The 10,682-nt window shown below is 42.5% G+C and overlaps 2 protein-coding genes across 3 annotated transcripts; both read left to right on the top strand.

Annotated features, from left to right (window-relative positions):
- The first annotated feature begins 1,272 nt into the window (after positions 1–1,272).
- On the top strand, positions 1,273–5,525 carry LOC103465553 (afadin- and alpha-actinin-binding protein). 2 transcript variants are annotated; one of them, XM_008410532.2, is made up of 13 exons: positions 1,273–1,571; positions 1,650–1,701; positions 1,818–1,897; positions 2,614–2,682; positions 2,756–2,873; positions 2,951–3,029; positions 3,126–3,246; positions 3,541–3,685; positions 3,773–3,876; positions 3,968–4,129; positions 4,596–4,704; positions 4,841–5,009; positions 5,345–5,525. In XM_008410532.2, exons 2-13 carry the CDS (start codon positions 1,650–1,652, stop codon positions 5,436–5,438), a joined length of 1,302 nt encoding a protein of 433 aa, XP_008408754.1. In that variant the 5' UTR covers positions 1,273–1,571; the 3' UTR covers positions 5,439–5,525. The 2 variants fall into 2 exon arrangements, with proteins under 2 accessions (XP_008408754.1, XP_008408744.1); XM_008410522.2 differs by having other exon boundaries at positions 1,274–1,571; positions 3,123–3,246.
- A 1,084-nt stretch (positions 5,526–6,609) lies between these two features.
- On the top strand, positions 6,610–7,563 carry nanos3 (nanos homolog 3). Its single transcript, XM_008410541.2, has one exon. The coding sequence runs from the start codon at positions 6,779–6,781 to the stop codon at positions 7,406–7,408; it is 630 nt and encodes a 209-aa protein (XP_008408763.1). The 5' UTR covers positions 6,610–6,778; the 3' UTR covers positions 7,409–7,563.
- The last annotated feature ends 3,119 nt before the right edge of the window (positions 7,564–10,682 follow it).

The following is a 10,682-nucleotide window of genomic DNA, read 5'->3' as shown; positions in this document are numbered from 1 at the left end:
TTACGCGAAAGCACGGCCGAACTCTTACTTGTTCAACAAACGAGCAGAAGATGTTCCTGACACTAACTTGACTAATGATTAATCTGGCTTTGCCTAAGTGCTCAACATGTCCGGCATCTATTTACAGACCGCTACTGCTGTTTGCTTTTTTCAGTCGGTGCCCTTCTGAAGGGCAGGTGGAGGGATGTTAAACGTAAATTCAATRCAGGTTCTGTTCCGTCTGAACCGTTTTGTGTAATTTATCTCTGTAAAACATTTTAAAAAGGAAATTATGTCCAACTACATTGCTGGCCAACTAACTGTACCGGTGCCTTGTTTTTTTTAAAGATTCAAGTATTTAAGTGAAGAGTAAAAGTGTCCCAGTGAACCTGAGGTACTACAACATGACATACTTTAACATTAGGATAAGTGTTGTGTTGTTATTCTTTTGTTTCTTTGTTTCTTTCACTCACCTGTTATCAGTCCTTTTGTTGAATCTTTTGATTTAAAATAAGAAACACGTAAAGGCCTTACACTATTTGGATAGTGGTAACAACTTTTAATTTATTTCACATTGCACTAATGCTTGCGTCTGTATTGAAATCCTTCGGTTTTGTTTGTGTCGTCGCTTTTTTTTACGCTGGAATCAACCAAAAATCTTTCCTGTTGTCTGTTGGCGCTCGCCTCTGTTTTCTGTGCAACGTTCCGRTGATTAGGAAACTACAGAAATGCTGCCTGTAACTTTTTCCACGGCAAAACCAGAAGGTAACTTTTGAAAGCGTCACTTTGTGACTGCTTTTTGGCAGACAGGACTTGAGGCATTCATGAAAAGTAGTCGTGTATATTTTGATGCTTTTCCAAATTATGAGTGAAGTTGGACTAAATTGGATTTCAAACCGATCATTTGATTGTATTTGGATTGACTCTCTGCTGTGACGGGGAGCTGCTGGACCGGATTTGCTTTGTGTTGTCAAATACTAGAAATCTGCACAAAGCCACAAGAATTACTGTTACCTGTCACCTCAATGATTTGTGATGAATGCGATGTGTTTGTATGAAAGGAAATAAATAAAAAAATATATATACTTGCAACACGTGTGTTTTGTTCTTTTTACCGTTTTGTTAAATAAGGTGTTACAGCATGACTCCTAATGTTCTGAGAAAATATGACATTTCCCCGTGTGTAGTCGTCTAATCCTGTTAAAATAATTAATGACACACGCTGACTTCACGCGACTCTTCTGACCCAAMGCCGTTTCAGCTCTTCCGGATGTGTTGAACACGCTGACTTTCAGAGAGCCCGGCCAAGCGTGCCCCATAACGAGGGTCGCTGTCGTGACCCTCTTTGCTGTGCGTTTTTCCACAGCTTGGCCTGTAACGCGTTCAGGAGGAACCCTGAGTGAGAAGTAGTTACTAATACGGAGCATTAGAGGAAACGTCTTGCTAAAYTGACTCCAAAGCGTGCCCTTCCTCGTGTGTATTGTTAGTAATTAGCAGAAGTGCTGTCACCTGGAAATAAAAGCGGCAGCAGCTGTGAGCATGTCTGACTGCTAACGGTTGGAAATATACACATGGGCGTGTTAACCTGAAATGTATGGTTTGTTTATCACGTTGTTGTGCTTGTAGTTTCTCCGTGTTCAATTCATAAATGTGAATTTATGTGAGTTTAGATGGCGTACAGATTTGACCAGAGCAAAGTTGGTGGAAAACAGGAACTTTCAGGTTTCATTTGAACTTATCACTCATGTGCACCTTGATATCTTTATCTACATTAGTACTGAATATTCYTTAATGTTCTCCTTTTTTCCCCTTCTGTTTTGGTTTAAATTGGGCTGCAGATTCATATCTCCAGAGGGACCCGAGCACTTCCTGGTGGGCTGACGAACCGGACTGCAAAGACCAAGCAGATTCTCTCAGGGTGGGTAAAACAAAAAAGGTTCAACTACTAGGCAAAACCACTTGTCCTATCAAGCCTACTTCACAGCCTTTAATCATTTTCTCCATTTTATTGTAAAGTCATGACCATAAACTCTTAATGTGTTTTATGTGGTAGCACAACACAATAATACACATTTGTGAAATGGAAGAAAAATGATGCATAGTTTCTAAAAATTGTGGTGCATGTTTGCAGAATGGCACTAGCTCAGTCAGAATGGATGGGAGACATTTRCATACATTTTTATATCTTGCCACAGATTTTTAGAAATGGGTTCAAGTCTGGACTTTGAGGCCATTTTAACATGAATGTGCTTTGATTTAAACMAGGAGGGTMAAATTTGGCTCTTCAGTATGTTATCGAGTTCCACTGATCTCTTCCTGAAACGATCAAATCAAAGCAACTTAMGGTTTTATGTGCATGAGGAGGAGCRTCATGACGAAAGCTGGATCGCTCCACTTGTGAAAGTAAACTCTGCTGTGATTCACCTTGACATTTGGACATCAGTTCTCACTGCCAGATAAAAAAAAATACAGATGGGTTTTATTTACGGGAATTRGAGTAAAACTGACTGAAAACAAATACGCCATGCTCTCCGTTGGTATATCTCGCACAACACCCCTTTGCACCCAAACCAAAAAAAATGCAAAAGGTCAAAGGGCGTGAGGACTTTTTCATGGATCTGTGTCATCTTACAGGAGCAGCTCAGAGTGACGGATGAGCATGTGGCCAGGCTTCAGGCAGATCTGAGATCTGAGCGTTTAAAAGTAAGCCCAGTWGTTTCGAGAGCGAAAACTTCCTGATTGAGTTTACCTTAAGTGACGCTGTCCTTCCTGTCAGAGTTCCCGTCTGCAGCTGCAGTGCAGTCAGCAGGAGGTGGAGCTGAAGCGCAGAGAGATGCTCTGCAGTAGACTGAAGGAGAGGCTCACCCAKCTGACMGACAGACACAAAGGCCCATGTGAGACTCCAGAATTATTTCAAACAGACTTATTTACAATAAGATTTATCACATCGGTTTCTTTGCTCCTGATGCAGCCATAGACGTATTAAACGTCCCTCCTGGGAGCAGAGGCAAAAGGGAGCAACTCKGCAAATCGGTCAGGTTTACTGCCAGGTATCTGGACGGTTGCTTGTTGAAGGTCGCTGAGGTTTTGGCCTTTTGAGTTGGAGCCCTCCTTCAGACTGCAGCTCTCTCCTCTCCTCCCAGCAGGCGAGAAGAGGCTGCGCTGTGCCTGATGCTGGAGCGCAGAGAGGCCGAGCTGAGGGAGGCCATGAAGCTGCGCCACAGCCTCACCACTCTGCTGCACGCACTGCGAGTCGACATGGAGCAGGTCAGAGAAGGCACCAGTGGGTCCATGGGTCAGTCCAGAAAGGGAAATGCTATTAAATACTAGTAGCATCAGTAGGTACACGTAGCACTACTCTGTGTTCAAAACTGGTCGGTTCTTTTGTCCCAGTAAAGTTAACTTTTAGACATCAGTTAAATAAATACAAACAAGTTTATAAATGGTCAGGGCAAGCCTTTTTAACTATAACTGAAGAAATGTGATGTATGCTAAAAAGTATATAACCTGGAGTGAACACTCTAATCTTTTTTTTTTTTTTCTTTTTTTTTTTTTTTTAAGTGGCTGCCAGAGTTTTTGGATGTTACCCAAGATGGAGAGAAAAAGTTGGATGAAACTGAAGCGGCGCTTGGCGAGCATCTGACTGGAGGAGTGGTTCAGAGCTGGAGGCTGGTGCAGAAGAAGCTGCAGAGCATCTTGTCTGAAGGTGAACGGCCGACAATGAATCTCCTGAGGTGTTTTGTAACCAAACCAGTCGTCGRAAGCCGCAAGAAAATGATTCYGTCGTCTGCAGGTCAAACGGCTGCTGGCACCGACCACGATAAGCTAATGGCTCAGCTGGAGATCGAACTGAAAGAAAGTCAGGAGGTGGTGAGATTGCAGCAGCAGCTTTTGCAGGTATCTGCCGCCTTTTTTTTTTTTTTTTAATTAAAACTTCCGGTGAGCTGTGAATGGTTGGAGGGAGACCCGCTTTGGCTGCTTCTCGTAGGACAGCCTGGTCTCCACAGTCCCGTCCGAACTCTCGAATTCCTACTTTTTGGAGGAGTGGGAACGTCTCCAGATATCCTGGGCAGAGCTGACTCGTCAGAGGAGGACTTTTGAAAGGGAGCGCCAAGCGTTTACCGATGCTGCCATTCGGCTGAGCCACGAGGTAAGATGGGGTTGAGGTTGAACTAGGATTATCAGTCATCAATTATTCTGGTGATTAATCAGATGAGAGCAAGGTACGTTCTACAGATTTCCTTTTTCATTCTATCATTTATCCCTTTTTTATACAATATTAGAAATGCATTAAAATACACATTTTAAAATATTTTTTAAGTAAGAAAATATTTTATTGGCTAAAATGTAAACTAAGCCACTTGAGAGGTTTTGTCTGTAAAACATATTTACAAAGGTGTTAAATGCAAAATGTGAATCTTTTTTGTACAGTTTTGGCTTATTTACTGCTCTAAATGTTTCAGCAAATGGCCTAAACTCAGTTATTTCAATAATTATTTGTTTCAGCCATAGATTAAACCATAGATTAAATTAAGTAGTTTGTTGTCGTGGGAGACCTTGCCTGTGAAATCAAGCACTTATTGAAATCATCCTACAAAAACTTGTTTTGTCCACAGCGCCGTGACTTTGAACAACAACGGGGCCTGTTCTTAAAGCAGCAGTATCTGTGTGATTCACCTTTGTTTCAAAAAGAAGCAGCAAACCGGAGGGACAGCAGTGCTTTCAGTGAGTAAGACTTGATCGTGTTGGGAATCATAAGCAAGGGACTGGATGAAGATCCAGACTGAGACGTTTGACTCTGAGTGCTTGTATGTTTTATGTCCAGCACAATAGTTTCACCTGTCACCTGTCTGTGGTGCAGATTTCTCTGGTGTGGGAGGAGCCAACTTATCCGGCTGTTTTCCCATCAGCCCATCGCCCAGTGACTCTGGGAATGTTGCTGCTCCTGGATTACATGAGGGAAGGGTCAGAGTTCAAACCCCCAGCACACCTCAGCTGTACTCCGCTCTCAATCTACCATATGATAACCAGTTAGTGTTGCTACTAAGTCGGTCAAATTTAATGTATTTACAGAGGTGATGTGGGCTGTTTTTTTTTTTTTTTTTTTTCTTTCACAACTTCACAACTATGTTGATCTTTAGTTATAATGTGAAAAAGTACAAATTGTACTGCAAGACACTGTTTTGTGTTTTGAGTTCCTGTGATGCAGCGGCTCCATCTTGCCCCTACCGTCTCCTGGCCAACCGGCTGTGCAGATGGTTCAATGAYGAGTTTCTCAATTTAAGGATTGAAAGAGTTTTGCTTCATAAAATTATCTGACTAAGCTCAGATCTTCATCAAGCTGAGTAATGTTGTTCTTCTGCAGGTCCAGAGAAGCTGATAACCGCTCGGAGATGTGGGAGGGCGGCGTTGACAGGAGACCACACACAACCTGGCCTTCATTTTTGAACTGGTCGTGATACAAATTGCTACAGTTGCAGCACGTGCCACCTTCAATGTTTGTCTTTTTAACAAATTTAATAAAAGCATTTATTTTTGTTTTAAAACCTGGTTGTTGATCATTATGCACAGCTGACTGATGTTGTGAGACATTCACTGAACCTTACTAAAAGTAAAATTGTCTTCTGACCGAAGCCCCGCCAGTCTCATGACTGCTTTCTGACGTTTGATTTCTAACTTAAATTCAAAAGCAAAAGAAACGATTATCCAGTCTTAATCTGGAAGGACAAGAAGTGCTTTTTTTTTTTTTTTTTTTTTTTAATGTAGCTGGCATAAATGCCATCTTCTGACAATGCCCAAATAGCAGCCTTTTAATAATAATCCCTCAACACAGAGGGAATAGGAATATTAATAAAAGGCAATGAACATGTTTAAAGGGCAATTACAGTGGTGATATTTTCTTTAGTGCTAGAGTTTTTTATAATATGAATAATAAACTTGTCCCAATGAATCCCCTTCAGCTTGTATGGGACATCTGGAAGTAGGCCCATCTAGGCTGGGGGTCAGGGAGAAAACCATAAATCCYGTCATTCTGGGAGCACAGTGTTCTGATACAGATATGACTGCATCTGGGAAGCAATTTTCTTGCCCAAAATTTGTAATTTGTAGAGTTATGTGGATACTTAATGGAAGCAGAAAAAGGGGAAATAAGCACTTTTGCAGGAACATTCACAGTAGGAAATGGGAATGAGCTGTGGAAGTAAAAAAAAAAGGATGGGTTTTATCTTGTATATTTAATTCTATCAGTGCTTATTTTTGTCCTATTTGTGTATCACTTTGTTGACATTRAGTATTCAGTTTTTAAAATAGAGATTTACACTGGAAATGTTTCTGCGTTACACTAACTTGGTGTATTTCTCTATAAACGCCATTAAAACTTACTAAACTATAACTGTGGCGCTTCAGTAAACAAAAGACCTGAAATGATCCAACAACAARGTTTTAGAACATTCCTGCCACTCTGACATGGTTCAGTCAAAACGCCAAAGTTTCCAATAACAATCACATCCTGAAAATGAAAAGCTGGTAGAGATGTAAGTTTCTAAATGTCCACGCGTGGCAAGAACCATCTGGCATCATGTGGAATATGCTATGATTGGAGGACAGTGAGAGGCGCACGCGTTGCGCTTGAGCTCTCCTGATTGGCTGCTGGCACTCCTGGAGACTCGTGTGCCTAATTAGCAATCGCAGGTGTCTCTGCGCACCCAGGTGCACTTTTCTGTCGTCGTTTCGCGTCTTTCTGGTAAAAACAACTCGATCGCCAGGCAGACGAGAAAACAAACCCAGGGAAGGAGACAGAATGAATGGCATGATTTTGGGGCTCTTTCACCACCTGCCGCGCTTCATGGAGTCAAACAGCAAAAGTTTTCAGCCCTGGAGGGACTACATGGGACTGTCGGACACGGTCAGAGAGATCTTGCGCCGGAACAGCACCGCGGATTCAGTCCTGCCAGATCTCAATGCGCATCACTCCCAACCCGATCATTTCAGCGGAACTTTATCGTCGATACGCGTGAACGCAGAATCCTGCGAATCCCTGCTGTCTGGCACCGCGGCTATGCTGAACCCAGAGGATATGTTTCGGTTCGCACCGGAGTCGGCTAGTGCCGATCCGCTGCAGATACAGATTGGTCCAAGGTGTCGCCCCAAGGACCGCAGGAGTACCGCGACTCGCTCCAAGGCTCCGGCTCCAGAGCCGCCTGCGCGCCCCTCTTCCAAATTTTGCAGTTTCTGCAAACACAACGGTGAGTCCGAGCTGGTCTACGGATCCCACTGGCTGAAGAACCAGGCTGGAGAGGTTTTGTGTCCCTACCTGCGCCAGTACGTGTGTCCACTATGCGGCGCCACGGGGGCCAGAGCCCACACCAAGCGGTTCTGTCCCAAAGTGGACAGCTCCTACAGCTCGGTGTACACCAAGACCAGACGCTGATTTAACAGGTGGCCTTGAGACCCTAAACAAAAAAAAAAAGCAGCTCCCCCCCCTTTTTTTCCTCTTTGTGTGCATTTTAATTCTTATAAGTCAGTATCGGTGTGGTTTTTACTTTTGTGTGTTGCTTGTTTTGTATTCTTATTTGCATGCTTTGTTTTTTTKSMWKKTTTYYKKTTKGRRKTWWTTWWTTTWAAMSSYKKYYKKTTKSMRKYYYKRAWTTTKKWMSRWWAMYTTAAAAAAAAACGACTGCCAGATATTGTGTTTGGGAGGAGAGGGGACAAAAAAAAAGGAAATGTTTTTGTTTTGTTGTTGAATACTTTTAGAACACGGTCAACACATGTCCAGGTTGATATACACCTTACCAAATGCATTGAAGGACTATAACGAAATCAGGACTCTGGGAGAACTTCCAGTTTAATCACYATTACCTTTTTTCTACAGTATGTTTACATAATGTGACCATGTCGGCATTTTAAGCTTTTAATGGGGCACCTTCTCTGTGTACTGGATTCTGAGAGCATGTTTTATTTGGAATATTTCCCATTTATGCCACTGTAGCTCATGTAAAGTTTGTAAATATTTCTGTGGTTCCAGTTAAACAAGTGGCTAAACTTAAAATTGCATTGTTTTCTTGTCCTTGCTAGTGTAGTGACCCACACCTCAAATCTTCCACATACTGTCCTGCATTGTTTTACAAATGCAGATAATAAAAAAAGCCTCCTGTATGTTTAGAAACTCATGTTAGGATTAGCAATGTAAAATGGTGGTAAATGTGTGAAAGGTAAGGCAGGTATCTTGTATCAAAAAGATTGCATGTGTAAATTGAAGGCAAGAGGCTTCTCTCGGAGAGCTAAATCAGCTGCAGCCGTTTGATTTCTACAGTACATCTGGTAAGTCTTCACAAAGCTCCACTGCTTCCACATTTAGTCTTTTTCCAAATTGTATTAAATTCACTCAAAGTGCTACACAAATACCCCATTATAATGTAGGAAAGTTTTGGGGGKKKKKTTKKKSMAAWTTWRKWAAAAAATAGAAAACCATTTAAGTATTTACAGCTATTGTTTAATACTTTGTTGTTCCAACTTTAGCAGCACTTGCATCCTTTTTGAATGTGTGAAAACTTTGGATAAAACAGGATCACATCATTGGCAGTATTTCAGATATTTAAAACGAAAACCAAATCAATAATCAACCGATAGAAAAAACTTATTGTATGTTTTTCACCCATCTTGTCCAACCTTACCATAGGCTTGTTTTYATATCTTTAGCTAGCTGGGCGTCTAAGGTGAGCAACCAGGGGAGAAGGGTTTTAATCAGGGGTCCCCAAAGTGGTCCTCGAGGGCCAGCATCCTGCACATTTTAGTTCTCTCCCTGATGGTAGCAACTTTTTCAGCTTGTCAATGTTCCTCTTAGGGCGTCTAACGAGCCATCATTTGATCCAGGTGTGCTAAACCAGGGGGAAACCTAAAACATGCAAGATGCMGACCCTCCAGGACCCACTTTGGACACCCCTGGTTTTAATCAAGGAGGTAACAAAGAACCCGAGGGTCACTGTCGGAGCTCAAGCTTTCCTTCTGTGGAGAGAGGAGAATCTTGCGGAAAGGTCAGACGTCTCTGCTGGTCAGGACAGAGGGAAAGATGAATGTTMATAGACATCCTGGATGAAAATCTGCTTTGGAGCGTCTTGACCTCAGACTGGAGCGGCGGTTCATTTCTCAGGTCAACAACCCAAAGCACACGCCAGGATCTCAAAGTCTCCAGAGCCACTCTGTGAATGTTCTGGAGTCGTCAAGCCAGAATCCAAACTTAAATCTGATTGAGCATCTCTGGAGAGCTGAAAATGGCTGACATGTCTCCCATCCAACCTGATGGAGCTTCAGAAGAACTGGGAAGAGGACTGGGTGAAACTACCTCTGGTTACAGTCCCACTGGTTCCAAACGTCTTCCACTGACTAATGATGAAGGCCACTGAGCTCACCAAAATGTTTCTATATCCTCTAGTCTGGACCGGTGGTGCYCAAAGTCGGTCCTGGAGGGCCGGCATCCTGCATGTTTGTTTTCTCCCTGCTGGTAATCTTTTCTGCATGTCWATGTTCTTCTTAGCCCTTCTAATGAGCCATTATTTGATCCAGGTGCATTGAAATTGAGATGCAYCTAAAAGTTGCAGGAGACTGGCCCTCGAGGCCTGGAGTTGCCCACCCCTGGTCTAGACAATCYTATCTCTGAGATCTACAGACTAACTGTGCTTTCCGGCCTGGTGTTTGACCTCTGACCTGCACTGTCMACTGTGGGACCTTTCCAAAGCCAGTCCAATCAACTGAACTTGCCACAGGGTCCATTTATCAACATCTCAAGGATGATCAGTGGAAAGGTTCAGTTTTGAGCATCACTGGCAAAAGGTTGTGATTAATTACAAAAARATTTGATTTCTTGGTTTTCTATTTTTTTAAACAATTGGAAAGCACTCAAAAACTTAATCCTTCAGACTGATATTTTAATTGATAGATTGGTCAATTTAGTCATTGAGACTGATCAAATTGTTGGATCATTAAAATGCCTAAAAGCACAGGTGTCAAACTCCAGTCCTCAAGGGCCCCTCCCCTGCAACCTTTAGATGTGCCTCTGCTGCACCACGCCTGAATAGAATAATTAGTTCATTAGCAAGGCTCTGGAGAACTTATCTACACAAGGAGCTAATTAACCCATGTGCGTGTGAGGACTGAGGCTAACGTGGAGGACTGTGTCAAATGATGCAAGTTTTATTGGTGTGGGGTCGGTTGGACCCCATTTCTAAACACAAGGGTTAAGCCATTTCATTCCAGCGTTTTGTACCTGTGGCACATCTAAAAACTGCAGGAAAGTGGCCCTCAAACTCCTTGAGGACTGGAGTTTGACACCCCTGCCTAAAAACATCACATCAATCCTCCTATGTTAGTTAAGAACAAATTCTAGTTGTATGAATCTCATAGGTTTATTGAGGATGAACTAACATGAACAAACATTCATAAGAACGTGGAAAACTAGGGAAATATTTTAGTGGCGTCTTTTGTTCTTTACCACTGAACTCTAAGGACAAGAGAAAAACATGAGAACAAAATCTTCTGGAAAGCATTCTTTAACGTAGAGARCTTCTTGAAGGTTTACGCCGCAGGTTCTCCAGTTCTCGATGGGCGACCATCACCTTTCGGCTGGAACAAAAAGGGAAAAAAACTGGGTTACGCTCTCAATTTTAAGCTTCATCATGTGTAAATAAAGATCCACTGTTAGAATCTTA

The sequence above is a fragment of the Poecilia reticulata genome, linkage group LG1, assembly GCF_000633615.1.
Source record: "Poecilia reticulata strain Guanapo linkage group LG1, Guppy_female_1.0+MT, whole genome shotgun sequence".
NCBI lineage: Eukaryota > Metazoa > Chordata > Actinopteri > Cyprinodontiformes > Poeciliidae > Poecilia > Poecilia reticulata.
Note: the sequence above shows the minus strand (reverse complement) of the source record. Positions and strands in the feature narration are given on the sequence as shown.

What these genes read in the sequence shown, in the direction of transcription:
- nanos3 (XM_008410541.2), top strand. Translation starts at nt 6,779, where the DNA reads ATGAATGGCATGATTTTGGGGCTCTTTCACCACCTGCCGCGCTTCATG.